Source organism: Odontesthes bonariensis, chromosome 24, assembly GCF_027942865.1.
Source record: "Odontesthes bonariensis isolate fOdoBon6 chromosome 24, fOdoBon6.hap1, whole genome shotgun sequence".
NCBI lineage: Eukaryota > Metazoa > Chordata > Actinopteri > Atheriniformes > Atherinopsidae > Odontesthes > Odontesthes bonariensis.
In genome coordinates this window covers 15,405,061-15,428,566 of record NC_134529.1, presented here as the reverse complement: position 1 = coordinate 15,428,566, position 23,506 = coordinate 15,405,061, and the positions used below count along the sequence as shown (strand labels likewise).

The window sequence follows — 23,506 nt, the reverse complement described above, 5'->3', positions numbered from 1 at the left end:
TCGTCCCCTATAGATGCGGCCACCCTGGAAGTTGCGGTTACTCTTCCCTTTAAAGGGACAGGAGGACACAAACTAACAATGCAAGCATGTGGGTCTCCGCAGCAGAACAAAGCCACTGGACACCTCTCAGCTTTTTGGACTGAAGCCTATCCCAGCTGCCAATCGGCAAGGTACACCTTTGATAGGTTGCCCATCCATCACAGGACCAACACAGAGACAACCCTACATGCTAACATTCACTCCTAGGGTCAGTTTAGAATCATCAATTAGCCTAACATGCATGTTTTTGGACAAGTGGGAGGAGCCCAGAACTCCCAGAGAGAAGCTATGCATGCACTTGGAGAACATGCAAACTCAAACCAGAAATTCAAACCAGGGGACCTTCATGCTGTGAGGTGACAGTGCTGACTATCACACCCATGTGCAGCCCTAGTTGGCACTCAATAGTATTATACTGGCAAGGTCTTTAAAGCAGAAACTAATTACCTAAAAAGATGTTTTGTTTGTTAGAATTTTAAATAATACAACTTGCAGTTCCCTCTCTGCTGTGCTGCAGCTCTGTCACTAAATCCCAGAGGAGGGACTGTTATTCACATGTATGTTATTCACTGAGACAACCACAGGGTAGCATTGACTGACACTGGTAGGAACTGCTCCTGGCTCCTACTGGTTGCTTTCATTCAGGCACAATGAATTCTTGCATATTGAATTAAAAGCATCAGGAGATGTCAGAGGAACTTAAATGCTCTCACAGGTCACAGATGGCAGTTTCAGCAAATGTGATCCAACATCCACCTTCTTGACATGACATTTTACAAGAACGTAAAACGGCTTGTGCTCTGATATTTGAACACTTTTGTTTGAATAAACCTTTTTCAGAAACTAGGAAAGAGTAGGAAACAATAAATCCTCTCTATTGAATTGTGTTAGTAATAACAATGACAGTAAGCACAATGCAAGGACCCTCAAACTGAAGCAGCTAAACAAAATTCATCATCAAAATTAGTTGCATTTTGCTTTACAGACTGCTTCTGTATGTCCTAAATGAAAAGTCTGGTTACTGTAACCTGTGATTGTTCTGCACTGGTCTTGCCATCTTACCTTTCAGGGTACCAAAGATGCAGCAGCATATGAACATGGAGAGCAGTGTTGAGCGATGACCGCAGCAGAGCATTTAATGACAACACCACCACTGAATTTCAGAGTTTATTTTCTCATCATGACAAACGGCGCAGATGCTGACTTTACCACTAAAATCAAAATGGAACATTAGTGGGCTGAAACAAGTCAGTAGAATGTTTCTGAAATTTACTTTGAAAGTGATGCTGATGGGAAACTGCACTACAAGTGTGATTTGGCACCTACACATTTACTAACATCCTGCACTTTGTAGCGTTATGTACTTGGTATAGATGAGAACAGAAAATTAAGAAAAAAATGAGTGGTGATATCCACACCAACTTCATTACTGTAAAAGCAAATTCATTCAAAATCACAGCAGTGAAAGTACAAGACATTTACATTGAGAACATTTAGTTTGTCATTCTGGCTACCAGTGAGGGTAAAGCTGTTGATAGGTTGGCACTGATTTATCATTAGAGGCTTGATAACATGTCAAGAGGCAGCTTTTTGAAATACCTCAAGTTAACAATAAAATGGAATGACAAGTCTTCTAATATCAGTGAGATATGTTCATTTTGTTGCCTACTCTCCAGGAATTTTGTTCACTCCAGCAATTGTGATCACATTAACCACTTCAAAGCACCTTTTTCAGCTAAATCCTCTGAGATGATTGGTACAACGTACAAATTACAAATCAATGACATGACGCCCCAAAGAACGTTCCCCACAACATGATCACTTCCCCCCAAAAAAAGCACAAGACGAAGAAAATCAGACGCAAAATCTGGAAAGACGTTCCATTTGAACTGAGAACTGCTCTAAACATTATGTAAACATGATAAATGTTGGTCCATTTAAACATTGTTCCATACGGCTTAGATTACATTTGATGTATTCGATTACAATAAGCTATGATGATAAAAAGATATTAGTAAATGTTCAGAATGCTTAACTGCATGTTCAGAATAGAAAAAGTGACATTGTCATAAGTTTTATGTTTATTTTGTGCAAAATGCTTTAGTAAACTAGAATTTGGCATTAATGAGTAACCTTAAAAAAACTTGTTTAAAATAAAAAATAATAAAGTCATAGATGGATTTACAGAGCCCCCTGGAAGAAAAAAAAGTCTCCATCCAATGTTTAAAGTCACGCTTGAGCTTCCACTGAAACATTCATCTCTACCTGTAATACTGTGCAAAATGACGGGTTCAGCAAGTGCAAGCAGTTCAACCTTCCATCGAGTTCTGCAAGATTCTAGTCAATGCCGGATGATTCAAATGTTTCATTTCAACCCTCAAATCCAAATGGCAAGGTAACCCACCCCCCATGAGGCAAAAAAAAAAAAAAAAAAGTCCAAGTTAAGGCATCGGACTACTCTGAAGGCAGCATGAGTGACACCTCCTCTAACGTAAGCTGAAAACACCACTGAAGATATTTGCTGATGTGGCACAACACATGGAGGACCGCTAACATTACAAAAACATGTTTTGGTATTTAGCCGAGCCAAACATCCGTATAACAACGCAGTTGCGCCGAATTATCTACAGCTTTGAACTCAAGTTGAACACATCTGCTGGAATTTGCTGGATCATTCCGAGCACTGTTTTGCCCAGTACTGCTATTCTATCACTAGTGGCAGGTCTAACTAAACATTTGGCTCTCTGGTTGGAGATTAACATACACTCACTCAAAGTAGAACCCTGGGTTCTTCATGAAGTTCAGTAACATAGGAACAATGTTTAAACATAATCACTGTGACTAAAATACAAATTAACATAAGCCTTCAGTCTAAAAGAACAAAGGACAGGGTCAAAATTTAGATAGGAGCTTAAGGCAGCTATTTCTTCAGGGAGAAGCTACAATCTTGCAGAAGTGGACACCTGTGAGGACCGCTCGGCTCGACTCGGCTCAGCTCAGCTCGTTATCTTTGTTGTTTTAGTCGTTACCAGTAGAATGAAAAAAGGGAAGGAGATGAATCATGGGTTACAGGTCGTCATCCCCAATTCCCTCGAAAGCGTAGTTGCCGTGGAAATCATTGCCGCTAATATCGTTGGCCGAGTTGGAGGCGCTGATCCCTCGGAGAGACACCGAGTTCAGCTTGGTCTAAATGGAATAATCATTGGTGTCGTTAACACTAAACTGACACAGATTTATTTGAATGTGAGATTTCACCTCACTGCTCTAGGTTGCAATTTTGACCAAAAGTGGAAAAAAACATATACTCACTGAGAGTTTGACAATTTGTTCACGGTTTGGGTCAGGAGAGTCCTGCAAGGAACAACACACAAAGTCAAATATAACCCCACCTGAGAGCTGCACCAAGTCTGCACCCCCCAGAAAAGAAACATTTGATCTGCTGTCCTTTTCCTCACCAGTAACGGGGGGGATTTTACAGCTTGCTGACTGTCCGCTCGGTGGATGGAGCCATTGTGTCGCTTCTTCAGCATCTGAAGCAGAAGACAACGAAACAAATTAACAAATATCACATTCACCGTTTAGATGGAAAGCCTGGAAATTCATCATCTTTTGCTTAGCGTTTATCCACTTTGTGATTTATCAAGGCACCAACACATTATCTTAGTAACCAAAGCAAATGAAGCTGGTGTGGTGAAGCATTTAATGCTGACAACGAGGCAACCCGTCATGTCAAACAAAGTTGAGTCCATCTGCTCCAAAACTTTAAGTATAAAAGCGAAATAAAAAAAATAATATTTTTCTCAGCACAAACCTTCTTTATGCTGCCGCCTGCCTTCTTCACCATTAGTTCATCCACCATAGACTGCAGGCAGATGCTCATCATGATAGCCTGAAACAACAAACACAAAATCAGTCACATCTGGTATAGGAATAGTAATTAGCAAAGCTGTATTACGTTAACACACATCTCTCACCCTAATAAATTGAATTACAGTAGCATATTGCTCCCTGTAACATGTTTTTTTTTTTTTTTTGCCATCCTTGGGAAAACCCTGTGTCTAAACTTTTTGTGACCGCAACAACGGGCCTGTTTTCAGCTTGAGCGTTCTGAGGTAATCCACTGGGCAAAGTGGCTTATGTGGATTATCTTAAGAGTTTTAAGAGTTTTCTCAACACAAAGAGGAACACTAATCCTTCAGTTTATCTAAAAAACAAAAAAATAATAATCTGATAGGTTTCAGTGAATACTAATATAGCAAGGCCTTCACGCTGAACTCGTCCATGTAACAGTTACCTGCTGGCTGGTGATGGTGACCCACTGGAGGCGGTCCTTGCTCATCAAATACTCAAAGGCGAGCTCCAGTTTGACGTCACATTTGGCTGAGCTGCAAGGATTTGTTGTACCATTTGATACTGGGACTTGCTGTAGTGTTGGACAGAAAAATATACACATATGATTAAGAATTTGTTGCTTGTCAGGTTTCATCAGCATCTTGTCATCATGTTATTTCACCGTACACTACTGTGTGCATCCACTCATCATGAATATGTATATATGTCATGGCAATTTTGGGCTTCAAGTTTTTCTTTGAGCTGTAATTACATACATCCTAAATAAAAAGCTTTAACTCAATAGGGTTATTCTGAACTCAACACGGGGCAAAAAAAATGATTCATAAAGGCTTAAAAAATACACCCACTTAGAATGATAATTCAGTGGTGATGAGGGATCCAACACTTCTTCTTGCTTGCCAGAGCCTCTTTACTCGCTGTTAGTGATTTACTGCAGCTGCTAGCTTCTCTGTGCCTACATAAAACAAGCGTGTTTGACGGCTCTTGTTGGACTGGCTATTATGCAGCACAATGCCAAAGCCCATGAAGTGATGGCGCAGCACCGAGAAGGATTGCAGATCTATACAAGTCAGATGTCTGTTGGAGGCATTTGTAAACAACTACAGATTCAAAGATCAATTCAACAATCAATTGTACACAAATACCAGTGGCTGGAGGGTTAGCCACACTACATAGGCCTGAGAAGAAGAGCTTCAGTTGAGAGAAAATTTGTTGTGGCTATGAGTGATGGTGTGCATGGTTGTCTGTATCTTTGAGTACCCGTAGCCCTGCGATAGCAGGAAGAAGCTCCAGCACTAAGAAGGACAGAGTGAGTATAAGAACAGGATAAACATACCGGTGTCGCTGTCCAAATAAGACACAAAAGCTCCAACATCAACTACAGTTTGCAGCTAATTACGCAGACAAAGAAAAAGTCTGATGGAGGCCAGATGTATGGTAAAATGAGATAAAAGTTTTAGTCACAATTTACCAGTAACCAGAGGTATGTCGTGGAGAAATAAAGAACACTGCACCAGTTATTAAGTATGGTGGCGTGCTGGGGCTGTTTAGCTGCCACTGAAACTGATAGAAGTGGATTATAAATTCCAATCTGAAAAATAAATAAATAAAACACAGAAAGACCAGGCTTTTATCAAGAGCTCAGACAGTGAGACTCCCCTTAGATAAAGTTAGGGGGAAAAAGACGCCACGCTCACAATCATTGTGCTCCTTCTCCAACCTTCATGCTAAATCTATCTTGGTGTGTTGTTGCGAGCGCATCAAAGATGAACAGATCTGCAACTCTCCTGACCAACCTCAAATCTACAATCAGGAGCACATTATTCTTCTATATGACTGGAGCTCCACATATGCAGCTAAAATCCCATTTTTCTGTCCTACTTCTTCTCTCTTTAGGCTTTGAGCTGTGCATTAAGAAATGACAGGCAGCCAAATATCAAGTGGACGTACGCTAAAAGACTAACGTGGGTGAAAGAAAATGTACAAATACAGGACATCAAACGCTTAAGAAATGTGTTAAACTTTGAGACACACATGGCTCTGAGGAAATGATTCCTCTTTTCTCATTTTTGGAGGCTGAACTATTTCCTTTCCTTTGAGTCAGAAACTTGCTGTTCCTCCCATGCTAACCACACACAAAGATAACACAGAAGAAATCCAAGCAAAAACAAAGGTCTGACACACACACACACACTCTGTTTATACGAGTTCTTCCGGATGTAATTTGAGATTCAGCTACGAGGGGGGTTGCAGTGCTGCCCTAAAATGAGGCGCTTTGAATATTTTGTTGGAGAGGAAGGAGCTCATTAAAATGACTTTGACCTCTGAGAGTAAGCTCAGGAATTAATCACCCCGCTGGGCAGTGTTGGGGCTCACTCTGCAATCAGACAGGCCAAGATGCGTTTTAATTTTATGCGTTGCCATGTGTGTGGATCTCTGTGCAAATTAACTTTAGGATAATCATGAAAGCTTCAGCGATACACAATTATGGAGCAATGCAACATTTGACCGTTTCGACCAGTCCGCTTGAAATAAAGTCTGAACTGTCAACGTTCCATCTTTCAAATGGCAGCTGAAATCATGTGGGCAGAGCTTTTCTCAGCACAATAGACTGTTCAGGATTTCAGACAAACCCTTTTTGGTTTTTATTCTTAAGACCAGACACTCATTCTTGACTCCATGCCAGCGTAAACAAAAACACTTCAAAACTGAAAAAAAAAAAAAGACTTTAATTCAGTCCGTTTGTAAATTTGTCTCTTCGAAGGGCTAACCAAGCTCTTTTATTGACTTCGGGGGGTTGGGGTTGAGTAAAGTATGAAAACCACAGGATACATTTTCTGTAATGAAACTAGATGTGAAATTTCAACAGAGCCACACTGCTCGTGTACCACTGTTAAACCCCACGACTTCTGGCTCTTTTCTCAGACTTATGAAAGCTGCCCTGGATGCACAGAGAGTACCGGAAACCTGCCTTTACTCTGGATGATCAAAATTCCTCATGATGAGTTACATTATTTTATGTTGATCCACAGTCTGTGTTTTTTCCATTTCTTTTTTTACGACATTTTCAGTTTGGAAGACCACACTCTAGTGTGACTTTTTTTCCCCTCTTTCAAGCTGCTCAAAGACTTTAATTTACAGTTAGCATTTGAAAATGTCACATACTTTTTGTTCCCCTAGCTCTGCACACTAATAGGAAATTAGATGAATTTATCCAGTGCCCAAATTGCAATGGTTGAAAAGTATTCGGACATTAACAAGACATTCATTCATACACAAAAGCAATCGGTCCGTTTCATTTAAGGAGTAAAGAGGCAACATATGTAAGACTGCACAGAACACTGACAGTACACGACAGGATGCAGGTGTGCATATTTCTTGTCAATAGTCCAAATAAGATCTCGTGACCAGAATCTTAAAGGATTTACATGCAACCCCTGGTGGGCCCCAAACAAAAGCCAGGCCAGGTTTCGGTTTGCAAAAACAAGTCAGGAAACCTCTGGTACAAAATTCTTTGCACTGATGAAACAATAAAAAAAAGATCCATCAAAAATAAGGATGAGGAAAAATGGAATAGTTCTCGACTCAAAGCACAACCTCATCAATCAGACATGGTGGCAGCTGTGTTTAGAAATGTGTGGCTGCTTATGAAACTGGCTTATAATGATGATTTAATGAGTGAAGGAAGTATGCAGACATACAGGAACACGCTGTGTGCTCTGATTCAGCATCAATATCGAATGAAAGACCTTTCAACCAAAGGGACGGTCAGTCATTTGGTCTCAGTTCACTTGCTGAAGATCAGATCAAATGCTGAGAGGCTGACTACGATCGAGCTAAAGGAAGCTGCACAAAGGTTCTGCAGAGCAGTACATGGAAGATTTTCAAAGATCTGGAGACTGTGAGCCAAAACCTTAGGCAGCTATCGACTGAAAAGGTTCCTAAATATTGATTAAGATAATATTCTTTGACAAAATCTCCACAGCAGGTATTTTGTTTTCCTTTTGTGAAAGGAATGCATACACAAAAGCTAAAAGAACTGGTCTGGACTGTATACAGAAGGCGGTGTGGGTACTTTGAGTTAATGCATATCTTTTGATTGTCTCTTTGCCAACAGATCCCTTTACATGAAGGATGCGGCTGTATGTGTTAATCCAGCGCATCAATACACCACTATCCTCTTGTGCGTGTTTGCGTAATTGGACCAATGCAGATAGATGGTGTAGCAGTCAGCACTTTTAGTGAGACGTTAAGAGTACAAAAAAGGAAAATGCTTGGCAAGAAATTTTGCTTGTGGTGCAGTGGTGAGAGGAGGTTTGTACGCAGGACGTCCAAGAACCACGGGCAACCTTGTTACTGGTTCAAAGTCCCCGTGAGAGCGTGATCATTTCACAAATAAAGCTGTATTCACTCAGCCTTGCACACACAGACACGCAGACACGCTTTTTCCACTTACGGACGATGTGACTCGCCAACACCTCATGCGCGTGACCTTGAAGCTTCCCTCCTTCATTTGTTCATTGGGCAGCTTGACGTGGAAATTCAGCTCATTGTTGCCGGCACTAACAATGACTTGGCAGCCTTTCTCGGGGAAGTCAGTGATGCACGGGTCAAACTTGATATAGCCGTAATATTTGAGAGTCTGACCTAGATGGATGAACTGGGAAAATGAAAAAGGGAGACCATTTTTAGATGCATGACAGGTCTAAAAGAAATATATATTTTCCTAAAGAGACACATAGATTAATACTTTTTTGATCCCAAAGGAAATTGTGGAAAATGCGCTTAAAATCTCTCTTGTGATTAAAATTCCACATAACGGAGGAAAAACTGGGCTAATTGTGTCACAAAATACACCAGAGGCAGTATTCTCTAGAGTTTACTGATTTATCCCTGGATTAGGACATATCTGTGTCTCAGCTGGACTCAAGTGGCACACTGTGATGGCGGAATCATCTGGAAGAGATGCCCTGGCTTACTTCTTTCTTGGATCCTTTCTCTTGCAGCGATTTAAGCTGCCTGTGCTGGTCTTTGTTGACGAGTATCCAGCCTCGCTCGATGTCAGACACTGTCTGGTGAAGCAAAAAGAGGAAAGGAAGTTCATCTTTCCACACTGATGGACTAAATAAATCAGGTTGTAGAAGAAATTACCCTGTGAGGAGTTAAGGATAACAGTCTAGTAGGTTAATTACACAGAAATATGCACAAATGAGCCTGAACATTTTGAAGCAGAGGCACTCTTCGGCACTTCCACGTTCTAATCAAATTTGCAGCCTCAAAAGTGCTTGATACAACAGATCAAGGATGTCGCGGAAAAGGTCATTCGCAACTAACAGGATCATAGAGGAGTTCAGAGAGACAGAGGATTCAAGGTGTTGCGAAATCAAAACAAGCCAAAGCCATAATCAAGTAAGAGAGGGAAGAGGGAGAAAATGAACAGAAGCGTTGGCAACAAAAGGCTGAAAGAATTACTGATTCGGTTTCCACCATTTAAGTCTAACACAAGTTCACAGCAGATGCAACATGTAAAGACATTTCTATATTTAGTGTTTCAGTTTTTTTGAGAGCACACTTCCAGCTGGAAACAACAAACAGTGTCTAGTTTAAAGGACTGAATGCCTAAGGAATTTACTTACCTGGGCATATAACAAATTCAGGCCAACTCTGTTGTCCATCACATCGCTATCATACGCCATGTCCCAGTAGCTGGTGAAACAAAAAAAGCACAAACAATCTTACATCTTGACATACATTAAAATAAACACAGATGCAAAGTTCCTATTGATATCCCTCCTAATCTTCTGAGCCGTACAGAGTTAGAAAATTCTTAGAGAGAAAACAGGAACTAACAGGACAATTACTGACTTCCTAATTACCCAATTGATATTTTGTGTACCGAGACAAATTCCTTCCATCTTTAGCATTCACATTTAGCCAAAAGTGCTTTTTTTGATTCATTTTGACCTCATCCTTCTCTGTACTCTCACACATTGGGGGTCTGTTTTTCCCCCTCGACTTGTTAGTTCTACAGTCATTCTTTCCTCGCTCCCCTGCATTTCAAAGTGAAACTAGGTCAGCAGGACTGAGACTTTCCTTCAGGGGGAAAGAAAGTAAACATCCTGTGTACCTCCAGTCAGCGGGAGGCAGGGTGACGAAAGAACAGGCTCATGAGGAAAAAGAAAAATGTTTCATTTACAAAGAGAGCAGTCACACTGGGTGGGGAGTATGCATCTTACAGGGAAATCGACATCTCCCATGATCTCGAATTTGCTCCCATCGAAGGACATTTTTGGCTCACTTTGGCTCAGTTCTTGCTCCTGTTTGTCTAATTCAATGACAAATTAACGCTAAAAGGCTGTCAGCTCAAAGGTTGGTAACATGCCAAGTTGCTGTAGCTGCTGATATTATAGTTACAGGGACAGTTGTTTCAGTAAATTTGGTTGGATTGAGGATTGTTTAAAATGTAATAAACATCACTGGTGTCCAGTTCTTTGCTTAAGTAACAACAGGGCTCTGTTCCAAGATCCATTATATGACAGAAAAAGATTTAATATATGGTACCGTATATCAAATGAAATGTGACAAGACTAACAGGATGCCATACCATTTCAAGCTGAATTTTACAGTAAATATGCAAGCCAATGTGCATCTCTGGACACTCTCCCCCTCTGAAAATTCATCGCAGACGTATCTTGATAGAGTATAAACAAGGTCGGGCCATCAAAAGCACAGACACCCCCCATTCCAAATTGCATTTATTTTCTTTCAACTCGGAATTTTGCTACAGTAATGGATAAATAAGCAAAAGTGTCAAAATCCAAGGTGCGCTCCTCAGTATTATACATAATTTAAGCAATGGTACATACCTCGTAACTCAAATACGAATTGAAAGAGAAAGCATGGAATTTGGTCGATTCGTGTCACTGTCTAGTCTTTAACTTGCCTGGAACGCCAGTGAAACCCGCAAAATGTCAGGCATTGATTATACAATCTTTTGCAAAAGAAAAAATAGCAGACTTGTCTTACCCCATTACAGGGTTTTATAAACAATGTGATGGTGTAAACATTCAGGTAGAATATGAGCAAACGCTGTGTACCTTTTCCGTAAGACTATGTGAAATTCAGAGCTCCGCAAGCTGGTGATGGATACGTAAGGTAGCTCGAACTCCTGCAGCTTTCGCACAACTGAGAGGGAAACAAAAGGAAAAAAGAAATTAGAGCGAGTACTCAAACAAACAAATAGATAAGATAGATATTAAAAACTGCTTCATGGGCAGAGAAGCTGTGTACAGCCAACAGAAACAAATACTGGTTGCTTTAATGTTAGAAAAGTCTGCAGAAACAACAGAAAGAAATTAATACTTTAAATATTTTGGAACATTTTTGGGCAAAAAAAAGTAGAAAATAAGAGCAGCATGACGAATTTAAAGCAAATATTAGCATATATCGACATTAACGCACAGACCTGTGATATCACTGTATGTCAGAGAGAAACTGAATTTTTCCAGCTATCTTGTTCCATTAACTCCCCAACTATCAGCTCACTGTGGGTCATATAAAGCTCGTCTTCTCTTTCTTACTACTCAGATCTTCAGATTGAAACTGTGGATTAAAGAGCATGGCTGCAATGTTACCAGACTCCTAAAGTTCACCTGTCAGAATGAATTTAGTTTGCCCGTGTTTCTCTGGCTGGTCACAAAGTAAGTGCACATTTTGTGCAGCGTGTACCAACCACACAGCACACATGCAGTAGATGTGAAAAAACAAATGACATGTAAAATATGATTCAAGTTACCCCTTTTCAGAACATAAATTGGACTTAGGCGCCACATGCATTTTCTCTGGCCCAAAATGACGTCACTGAACATTTAATGTATGCCATCCTTTTACTTTGAGATGGAGTTCAGAGAAAAATGTGTTGTCTGTTTAAACTTTTCTCTCATAATGCCAAAAAAATACCTCATCGTGGAGATGATGGCGTGTGAACGTGACCCCATTTTGTTGCCAACACAGACGTCAAGTATCAGAACTTTAAACACAGCCAGCCAACAGCACCTGCTTCTAACCGAGCAACCGAACCGCTGATAAGGCATCAGGCATTTTAGCAATTTACTGTAAAAACTCCGGACCTGAGACACATCCTGATGCACCACCTCTTTTTTTTTTTTTTTTTAAATTAGGTCTTAATGCTTAATAGTGAGGAACTATGAAAAATCTTGACATTATGTCCCTAAAATAAACCTAATAGTAAGTGTTTAATGTCCAACGCTTCTATGTTCTGCTTCCCTCTTTCTCCTTTTCTAAGAGCCATTTGTCCTTTATGGTCTGTGTGTTCTGTGTACCTTACAAGAATGGTGTGCGGCTGACCTGAAAAAAAATGTAATTACAATGTACAAACTGCTTTTCCCCCTAATGACCCGGCATCATTCATATCCAGTTTTGTAATTGGTTATTTGATGGTTCACAGCAGAAAGTGAAACCATCAAGATAGAAATTAAGGGTAATGAATTCTGCATTTTATGAGTCTTTTGGAACTAATGATGCTTAAAACACTACAGAGCAAACCAATCTAAGCTTTAAGCTAAAACAACCATTTTTTTTCCTCTGCTATCTTTAATACCAATATTAAAACAACACATTTAGGACATGCCCAAAGTGCATTTCATTCCCGGCCTCCCAATGATTTGTAACTTACACGTTAAACTTCCATCCACCCCTTCACGGACCAAGAAGAGACTGAAATACCCAACGAGATCATCTGGGAGATCGAGCTTGGTCGCAACAGCCTGCGGATAGATCATAAAAGATTGAGAGTTCATTTTCAGTAAGTGAATTCTTTCTTCCGAGCTTTAGTTGTCAGTAGAGTCTGAGAGATTTAAGATAAAAAAAATGTTCAAAGACTATAAGGGAAGATTTGAATATCAAGTACATCTAAAACTGGGATCTGACCAACTTTAGAGAAGCAAATGGAGCTTAACTTCTTTAGTTGAGGAAGATAAGTGTGCCTTTTAAAAAACAAAGTTTCCATCTTTATGCTCATTTATTACAGGCATTTAATATAAAAACTATTAGAACACAAAACTAAAAGAACATATAAAGTTTAACAAGCAATTGCATGAATATAATAATGTCTATTTTTAGTTCTGTGATGATGAAACGTTGCACAGCTGGGCTCAGGCAATTATTTTTCATTTGACCAGTTTTAAAACTCCTGCCATTTAACTGCAAACACACCAAAATGCTCCAAAGGTGTTGTTGAAGTGTTAAGACGACACACAGCAAAAAAGGATTTTTTTTCAAGTCAATGAAACGATAAAGCAAGAACACTGAGAAACTCTGTGATATAACACTGCTGATGTGAGCAGAGGTTAACCGTGGTTAAACTTTTATAGAAGCACTTGAGAGGCCAAGATCAACAACAGACATCATGATGAAACACCAGACAGTTTACGGTGAGATTTCAGACTGCAGGCTGCGGTGTGTTTTTAATGGTCCGGGAAAAAGTGAAGCGGATTTACAAAGAGGCTGGTTGAAACTACAATCTGATGCAGACAGCGGGTGGGATTAAATATTAAAAAGATGTTTGACTATCTTCTGCATTTATTGCATTGTCAGATGCTTTTGATTGCTTCGTTTTCATGTCGTCTTTGCTTGTCTGTACAATCATTTTGTTCAGTTAAATAAAAGTAGCACAGACTTAAGAAAGTTCTTTAAGTTTTTCTTTGACTAGAAAATATATATACTTTATACATACTTTTATACATATATAAACATGACTTAATCTGATTCATGGCTTGTAATGGTTAAAAGCTCACAGGGGAGTCTACTGCAATATTGTTTGCCTGAGGCAAATTCCACATGTCTGCCAGATCTGCTATGAAGAGCACAACTCAAATGCCTCCAAATCATTTTTGTAAGATTTCTGGCCCTCTCCAATCTGCTCTATGTCTTTTCATCTCTCGGAGAGATGCTTATAATTACCACATGTGTGGAGTTGGATTAAAACATGTTTTCAGAAACAGCACACTGAGCGACTCACATCAAGGACATCCTCCGTCTGATCTGAGGTCAGAATGTCGACTGTAACCTTCTGACCGTTGGAGAGGCAGATGTCTAGGGCAACCTCTTCTGTGGGAATCTGCTGGGTCTCCTGGGAAATGGCACACAAACAAAACAGGCTTTTAATTTAGCTTCATGGCTAAATGTGTTTTTTGTGGGTTTTCTTTTGTTGTTTTTTTTTGTTTGTCAAATGATAGAAAACACAACACACCAGGACAAAAGGATGGAAATTATATGGGCTGGTGAGAGCTGAATTTCTACATTGCTAGTGGGGATTCATTAAAAGTAAAAAGGCATTGAAGCAACCCGTTCACTGTAAACATTTTTCATAAAGTAGCTTATATTGACGTCATAGAAGAAAAAGCAAACAATAAAAACAAAGAGATGCACTTTGCTCAATTGGCTATGGACTCTACAATAAGGACTAATTTAATGGAATAAAAACAATAAATCTAACAAAAGCCTTGAAAATGTAAGCATCATGTTTAAGTTAATTAAATGACAATGTAAAGATTTGACTGTGATTTCCTCGATCAAAAGAAGCTTCAGATAGTGATTAGGAAACCAGCAAATAGTCAAATTCGAAAAGCTTTCTTGTTACCTTGGTTTCAAAATTGCTGTAGTTTAATCTGATGGTGATCAACAATAACCATTATAAATTCACCCATCCATTTATTTACTGCTCTCAGCCAACACAGAAATACAACAACTAGTTTCTTCCCTTCAGCTTAGTACAGCTGTTGTGCTTCAGTTTATTACTCATCTGAAACAGGAAGATGATTAAACAGAAAGTGACTAATGATTACTACAACAAAACTAAACAAAAGCTTCCGAATTGATCTTAGGAAATAGGAGGTGAATAACTCCTGTTTCTCCTGTCCCCAGGCAATCTTTCATTCCCTCCACTTAATCATCTCATCTTCCCTGTTCTCTCAGCGAGGAATCTCCAAGAACAGCCCCTCAACTGAAAGTGCAGATGAAACACCTAGCAGTGGGTGTCAAGTCATCTCCTATTCTGCACCTGCGGTCCTCGCAGCATGTTTGCGGATGTGCACAAACACCGACTGATGTGCAAATGCGAGAGGAGAGGAAGGCGGGATAGGTGTGAGGTGGCTGTAGATGGATGAATCGGTCTGTGAGTGTGATTTACAGCCCTCCTGGCAATACAGGTCACACCCTGAGTGACTACCCAATCAACATTGGAACCCAATAAATCATTGACACAGACTCCACTTGAAATGAGTTTGTGTTCTTACAACCTCTTTCACCTCAGTTCAGGACCCGTCTCCATTTTTGGCGTTGCACAAAAAGCTTTCTGGCAGATCTTGCGGGGATGAATCATCAGGAGGCTCACCCTTCCTTTTTTTTTATGACATAATGGCTCAAAAGGATCCTGTTTGCCAAGAATCAAGTTTGCCAAGATTTTGCTTTCCTTGCAGTTTTATGCTCAATATTATCATATTGCTTGTTGTAGCATTACAAACGAACCTAATCTCACACATCTCATCAGCAGCTTACTAAGTGAGTCGACACAAAACAAGACGAGAATAGTGCTGATGCAAACTGCAGTGAACAAGGAGGCTGCAGCTTCACTCTACCACAATGCAAAAAATAATTACCGGTCAATCGGGACAAACAGCCTCAGCAATTTGCTTAAAGGAGCGATCCACTCCTCCTCCCCCCACAGCATGTTGGTCAAGGTGATGCAAAAGAAAACAGACCGATGAAGGTGGGAAGAAAACAACCACCAACCTGCTGTGCTTTCCTTAAGAAGCTGTTGAACATCTCACTGGTTCCAAGCGAGGGGTGCTGACGGACTGTAAAATAATAGATTGAAGACATGTTTGAGAAAGCAAACAAGCAAAACTCCCTGCTAAAATGAGCTTTATCTTGCTGCTCTGTGGAATTGCAGCATTAGCAGAAGTCACAAAGAGAGACGTTTTGGGTGGAACTGATAACTCAGCAATTAGGTCAGAGTCTTTTTGGGGATGTCATGTTGACACAACTTCTTTCGCTGGAGCCACTTCCCATTTTTTCCTCTTATCATATCATTTGATTCAGTGCTTGTGAAATGGGTTTGAACCTATAGGTCGACTTGACTTGTTATCTGGCATGGACAAAATTGGTAAATAAAAGAAGGAACAACTGATTTCTTTGTGCTACTTGTTTTTCTACTAAAGGCGGTTTTCAGTTGTAGCAGCAGTGCACTTAATTGTTTACTTGATAAGCTTGTACGAGTACAAGATGAATAATTGTGTGTGTGTCTGCTGCACTTTACAAATTAGTCTGTGGGACAAAACGTGAAAGTTCTGAGCCATCTGCATCAGAGCAGATTGTGTGTTGTGGCAGCTGATTTTCCATAACCATATAAAAAGCCATGATGTAACCATGTGAACTTGTGGCCAAGAACACCCTGTGTGTGTATGCTCCCAGGCTATGAGCAAATACACACTCAAACAACGCCTCCTTGTTCTGCTTTAGCTGCCGGTGCTTGAGAGCACTGAAACGAACATTCTGCATTGATGCCAGCTCCACGTCATTTGTGTATGCAATTAGTTCACCTTTAACCCGCTCACAGAATTTGGATATTATGCTTTACACCACCTAAACTGTGAGAACTCCAACTTGGTAACTAGTTTATGAAGAAGATACAAGAGCAGTAAATGTCAACATAGGTTTGGATCCATTCAGGGAGCCCTTCATAACAACATAATGGTACAAAAGTCACAAAACTTTTAAATCCACAACAGGTCTGAGATCCAGAAACTGAATTTTGTTCTCCCCATCAGGAGAGCTAGCATATTTATGTCAAGTTAGAGTCTGCCCCTGACCTTCTGTGCTCAGATAATTTGTTTATTCATTCTTTCAAGGGGAATGAAGAGTCTGTTGTGGTTGGACAGACACCAGACCAATCCATTTTTGTGATTGTTATTAAGCATCTCAAGGATGCTGAGGATTGTGCTCCTGAGGTACAACATTTCATAAAGAACTACACTTTTTTTCCCCCCTATTTAACCCCATGTTTAAAAGTAGAATAAACTGTACAGAAGGGGTGAACTTCAATTAGAAGAAGACTACAGCAGAAAAAGCAACCATTTATAAATACTTTATTTGTACTGAATAACTTACCAGCCTGCATGTATTTCTCGAGCTGTTCTCGCCTCTGTTCGACCTCAGCAGGGGTCAGTGTGAAGATCTTCTTTGGGGGGAAAGCTGGCACCACATTGCTGCCATATTCTTTCTTGATCTGTTGGTGCGAACCATAAAATTGTGAGGCTCAGACAGAACTGAAAGGTTGCAATGCTGAGAGCTACTGTAACCTATATTCATCTTATTTCAGCAGTCAACGGAGGATCTGATCTATCCGAGATGATGTTGGCTAAATTAATATTCTTATAAAGTCATAAGATCTTTGAAGCCATACATGATTTGACATAAGTACCAAGTGTCAGTCTCTTCAATTAGAGAGTAATGAATTCATTTTCTAAGAAGTACATTCAGCATGTTTGAGATGAATCACAGGTTTATTTTAAGCCCCGTTTCAATGACTAGCTGGTGAAGTTTCCGTGCATGCCACACACACACACACACACACACACACACACACACACACACACACACACACACACACACACACACACACACACACACACATCTGGAACTCTGAATGTCTGTTCATTCCAAGTTTTCTTTGTCCTCCAGCTTCTTAACTCATTTCTTTCCATTTTCTATCATCAGAGAGCTGCTGCTTTGAAATGCGGGAGCCTTAAACTAAGACCTCACAAATTAAGAATCACATCACACCTAAAACGTGGTTAAATTTTAAGATGTACGTTGCTTTAGTGCTTTAGGCAAAAGTACACTGCACTCATCATTAGATTTCACTGGCACATTTATTATTTTTTACCACACACTATAAAAGAAAAACACCCAGACCTTGCACGTATGGCGCGATGAAGGTAGACCACAGTGAGTGTTAGAGGAAGGGAAGAGATTTTCACCTCAGCATACTGCCCTTTGGTATTTTCATTTCAACAGAGGCAGCACTTGTTAGACATATAAATCAGCTTTCATAGCCCCAGACACTGAGCACAGGTTACACATTCAAATTCCTCTAAATCTGACTTAAATGTGAGCTCATGCGGCTCAATTTTAGCAGAACTTGCCCAGCTTTTACTGCTGACTTTAAACAGGCTCCGAGTCTAGCAGAGGCGTGGCTACGTTGCAAATATTTATAAAAGAGAAAACCAGAGAAACAATTAACATTCACATTCCCTCAACAGTAACTGGACAGTTTGTGCTCCATAATCTCCTAAGTGTTTTGGGGTCATGCCTGCATCACAGGAGGCCCTTTCAGGTTGATGCTTAAAGATTTGAGTACGTCTCTCCCACACACTGTTGCCAGGCAACGGCAGCTGACGGGTTGGATAAGACAGACTTGAGGATAAAGATTGCAAAGTTTAGCCCTTGCCTGCTGATTTATTAATGGGTAAAAATAAACCTGGGCAGTTTAGGTTATATCGTATGCTGAAATAAGCTTGAAGGAAAGCTTGTCGCAAACAACCTAATCTATCTCTTAACAATGCTTTCCTCATAAAATCTGTTGTAAAAATGAAAACAAATCATGCACCAGAGGCACTTTCTTGTGTGTTAATTTTCAACTGCAGCACAGCAGAAAACAAGCGAGTGCTGACTACACTAACTGACTAATAATAGCTCGAAAAACAAAATAGCTCTGGCTCTGCTCTTAGTCTCAATAAGGCCGACAGACCAAAAAACACTGAGGACCAGGCAATTCAATACTTTCCAACAACATTTGATTTCCAGATTAAGTTCCTTTTCCCAGCAGGTAAAAGTAAAACAAAGGCCAAGAACATTCCTTCCATGTCACCCACCCTCTCCAGCCTCCTCCATAATTCTGCCATTTTGCAGGCAAAAGTTTTTCCAGGAGGGAAAAAGAACACAAGACTTCAAGCCACGACGGTCGTGATTGAAAGTGATGGGAAGCTGGCGAATCGACCGTTGGACACAAAGAGGCGTGAAAGGTCGCACTGAGAGGATGTGGTGGCATTTAAACAACATTCAGAGGAGCACACAAAGACACGTGTGCTTTGGAGTACACTGACAGCACACTGGTTGGAGCCTCACCTGTTCATGGAGGCCCAGAAGTTGACTGTAGCGTACCCGACAGTGCAGCACCCCGTTGACATGGATGTTGTAGGCCTGCAAGGTAAAGGTGAGCAAAAATGACAATATGAGGAGAAAGATCGTCTGAAGGTCTGACATGCTGCAGAGAGTAAATATCAGATGTGTGTACAGATTTGTAGCAGAACCTTAAATAGAAGTGTTAATAAAGCCAGCTCACTTTTCTGCCAATGCAACAGGTTTAGTCTGATGTTCTACAAAACGCACCAGGTGAGACATTTAGTGCAGAAATAAAACCACAACAGCTCAGAGAACACGACATCCTCAAGTTTCACAAACAATTTCCCTCAAAGCTCCTCCAACACCTCACCTACATCCATCCATCCATCCACTGTCATCTCACCGCCGAGCTGCCTCACTCTTTGTTTTCACAAGGCCAACAAAACAAGTTAAGAATGTACTGGTGTCAATCACATCCTTCTAGCTTACAAAAGGGCCAAACTGCGCGTTTTCAAAGCAAAGCGGTTTCTCCTTGCATTAAGCAGACATTAAATACAAAGCTGAATCCTCTCACTGAGATGAGTTTTCTTTTAGAAAAAGAGATATCACTGGATACTCCCAAAACCACCACTTTGGATCAGCAAAACCAGGAAAATCTGCTAGCATTTATGTTGAGAGCCAGTTGCCTAAAACAAATGCCTCATTTCATTCGATAGTAAATCATGAGTAAAAAGCAAGAAAATGTTTGCCCAAAAGCATGCTCGACTGACAAAAGAAAAACTCTTAGAATACCTTTTATTATTTACATTCCATGTAGACACTAACAAAAAAAATATTTGCTCCTTCGTTTTTTTGCCAAGAAATCTCAGCTCCTCCCACCAGTCTGTGTACAGCTCCAGCCAGAAGCTCGAGCTAAGGAGATTTCCCCTTTGGATCTCAAGGCACTAACCCCTTCCTTCCCTTTCAGTCTCTTTTAATATTTATAGTCAACATGGTGGGTCACCTGTCAAAACAAAAGAGGTTCTGAGGACTTTTCACCGCAGTGATACATTTGGTCGTGCACGCAGTTGTCCCTGCTTTTGCTAAAACACACCATCGATCAATGAAAAGGCAGAAACAAAAACTTCTAAACAGAAGTAAGAAAGCTGGGGAATTTGAAACGGGGCCAACGCAGGCACTAAAAAAAACAAGTATGTAGGCAGTTTTCAAGCAGGAAGGAAGAATGATTGTGCAGAATGTGTTTTGTGTCCAACATTTTTTGGTGAATTGCAAAGCAGTTCAACTCTGGGTCAGTTCAAAAGGCTGCATGCGTTCGTTTGCACAGATATCAGCACTCCTGCAGTCCAGCCGGGATCTGAAAGCTAATTTAGAAACCACGCCTTTTCATCTCTGGTCTTTATCGCATCAAAAACATTTGGACTTGATGACTATCCAGCTGGGATTTAAATGTCGATTTTCAATGTTTTTGGTCTGATGAATATCCAGCTGGAACCGAAATGTCATGCAGGTTTTATTCCTGTGAAGACGATCCAAGCGGGATCAAAACATTGTCTTTAAGATTTTCTGAGACATTTTCAGTGTGCAGGTGTTTTCATCTTTTTCAGCCCCCCGTCTTGTATGGGGCCTATTTACAGATTGATAAGATCTTTCTAAGATATGAGCAAAAAGCAATTCTTGAGGCTCCTCTTTGTGTTTATACCTTTTAACCACTGGTTGACAACGTTTAACACTGGCATGCTGTTGAGTACTACCACGGCTGGCAAAGCCTTAAAAGAAACAGATGAACTATAAGTCAGAACATGTTCTCGGTCTTGAGTAAATGAGTCACCATCTCTCACTGTCCATTTCTCTTTTACACACCCACAAACACTTTAAGACACACAGTAAAAAACATGTGAAAGAAGAGAGGAAGGCACATGTCAATCTGAAAACAGGAAGTGTGAACAGTGCTTGCTCAGGAACACTGACCTGAACAGAAAAAAATAAATAAATCATTCCTTGTTATTCTACAAAGGCTGGTGCAAACTCTGCAGATTCTGTGGCCAACTAGTTTCAAGGTACACAGCCAATCTCTCAGTATTATAATCAAGCAAAGTCCTTTCCTGTAGTCTGGTTACAGGAAGGTCACAATGACAGTTGCTGAGCTGCCAGCTGAGAGGTGACTGCCCCCTCTTCTCCAAAAAAAAAAAAAAAAAAAAAAGCTTACATCCAAAGCAATTTGTGTGCTTCTTTGTGCGACAGGAACAGTGAGCACATACGAATAAACTCATTCCAAGATTTCTATTTTTTTTTTTTAATCTTTTCCTCTTTGGAACACATGGAGTCAATGTGGAAAATTCACAGGTGTGCGATATTGAGAACAGCCAGTGTCGTGTCGCATGGAAAGCAGATGCTGCTGCTGCTGCTGCCGTCATTTCAAAGCATCTGGGATACTTTGAGAAAGGCATAATGGAAAAGCAAACCGCTAACGTTCAAGATACAAGGTCAAAGTCGCAGACACAGTCCCTTTACGCCGCTTACAAGTACGCCAGAAACCCCAAAATTTACCAAGACTGATGAATAGTCAACGGGTCAAAATAAATAGACGAGAGCTGCAGCTGAGTTTGTTTGTATCACGAAAAACAAGGGAGAAAACTTGGGAATTTGTCTTTTAAGCAACTGCGCTACTTCTCCACACTTGTTCTTGACCAAACTTCACGAATAATATCCTCAGACCACAACAGCATGTGTCTGGCATCAGTTAGAATTTTTAACCCATCAAACCACGGTGAGATGGCATGAAAGTCTGGACCCCGGCAAGAAGATTATATGTTGATACCAGTGTGTCAAGGCAACACAAGGCGTAAAATCATTCAAACACAATGGCAATACATAGTGCTTTAGATTAGAGATCAACATTATTCAAAAGGACAATGAGAAAGGGGAAAGAATGGAGGACAATAAGCACACAGGCTATGTGACCATTCTGTCCAACCAACATAACTGAGGAGGAGATAACTGCTCCTCTTGATACTGGCAGTGCTGCTTCAGCTTTGACTTGTATATCCAAGTGTTTGTTATGAGTCTAAGTGAAAGCTATGCTGGCTGTGTTTTTCTCTAAATAGCAAGGTGGACTGCAATCCCATAGTGGCAAACCTCAAATCTCACCAAGAATTTAAGCACTGACCCAAAACTTTAAAACAAAAGGGACTCTGTTGTTGGAAATGAGAGGCAGGACCACTCAAGTTTCTTCTGGTGGATTTGACTGTAAATGACAACATGCTCAACTTTAAGATGCCCTGCAACAGCACAGGGTTCCCAGGGTAACATTTTCACACCCACATAATGAAGTTCAAAACCACAATACAAGCGGAACAAAAATCCCTTTTGCTCAAGTTAACGACTTATCTTTCGCATATCAAATTTCGCAAGCTAAATTTCTTATGCCAAAATGTTTATGTTTTCACGTTTTTATAGCATATGTTATTGAATAAGCAGCCGTTTACTCGGAGGTGACACATTAGGTCTCATGGTATGAAATAATGTGTTCCAATAAACACCAGCACTGCTGCTGCATTGACGTTAGCCTGACCTGTGGCCAGCTCAAACATCAACACAGAGTAAATGCTACGCGTATCGAATAAAACCACTCACCACATAGGTTGAACCGTTTTCCCCAGAACGAACCTCCGTTTCGGGGATGGAAAAATGCATTTTTGCCCGAAACACAGCCTGTAGACAGCCGAAAAGTCCTTCCGCGACACCACCAGAGCTTGCTGAAAGCCAGACACCACAGTTCCCCCAGAAAGTCCACTGCAGTGACTATCGGTGGTGCCCACGGAGGAGGAGGCGGCGGCTCTGACACGGTTCCTCCACTGGTTTGTGAGTCCGGGAAGAGATGTGCCAGACTAGGGACGACTGCTTACGACTTTACTGTGTGAACAACGGCTCATGTGCTAACTCCAATTTGCACCTAACTTCTCCCACGTCAGTGTTAAACTTTTCTGTCTGCTGTTCCCGCAGCAGCCATGTTGCAAGTGTTAAGTAATTACACCTTAACTGTTAGCGTTAAAATATCCTTTTCGCTCACTAAACGTAATTGCTAAAAACTTAAAACCACCTACTATCGAGAAACGAGTTCTCAGTAATTCAGTTTATTGACGCAACCTATTGAAGTTTCTGGATAAAAGGTGCAGTTGGCTCCTGCACTCCCCGGAGCGTCGCAAAGCCGTTGGTGAACCTCTCCAAATGTGTGAGGGGACACTTGCACTTGAAATTGTTTTGTTTGTTTTTCCCAGTCCTCTACATTTTCTGAAGAAAAGTCTACGCGGCGACGGAGGCTACACATAGATTAATTATGGTCCATGTAGCTGAAAAAGCACGGCTGCCTAGCCATTCTGTGTTCCGCCTGTATACCAACTGGCCCATCCAG

At 40.6% G+C, this 23,506-nt stretch overlaps 1 protein-coding gene across 1 annotated transcript; it reads right to left on the bottom strand.

The window, feature by feature from the left end:
* Nucleotides 1-1,193: 1,193 nt before the first annotated feature.
* Nucleotides 1,194-23,485, bottom strand: snx17 (sorting nexin 17). Its single transcript, XM_075459241.1, has 15 exons — nucleotides 22,729-23,485; nucleotides 19,099-19,173; nucleotides 17,080-17,197; nucleotides 15,703-15,767; nucleotides 13,931-14,041; nucleotides 12,587-12,677; nucleotides 10,989-11,076; nucleotides 9,528-9,597; nucleotides 8,871-8,963; nucleotides 8,348-8,551; nucleotides 4,334-4,462; nucleotides 3,851-3,928; nucleotides 3,495-3,569; nucleotides 3,349-3,390; nucleotides 1,194-3,225 (listed from the first exon to the last, which is right to left on the bottom strand). The coding sequence occupies exons 1-15, from the start codon at nucleotides 22,786-22,788 to the stop codon at nucleotides 3,106-3,108; spliced, it is 1,419 nt and encodes a 472-aa protein (XP_075315356.1). The 5' UTR covers nucleotides 22,789-23,485; the 3' UTR covers nucleotides 1,194-3,105.
* Between the last annotated feature and the right edge of the window lie 21 nt (nucleotides 23,486-23,506).

Bases quoted from the DNA above. Each gene is read 5' to 3' on its own strand.
- snx17 (XM_075459241.1), bottom strand. From the start codon at position 22,788: ATGCATTTTTCCATCCCCGAAACGGAGGTTCGTTCTGGGGAAAACGGT. The intron at 12,678-13,930 runs GTGAGTCGCTCA...ATCTATCCGCAG, and splicing joins AGACGGAGGATGTCCTTGAT to GCTGTTGCGACCAAGCTCGA. The intron at 3,570-3,850 runs GTTTGTGCTGAG...CTTCTGCTTCAG, and splicing joins CAGGCGGCAGCATAAAGAAG to ATGCTGAAGAAGCGACACAA.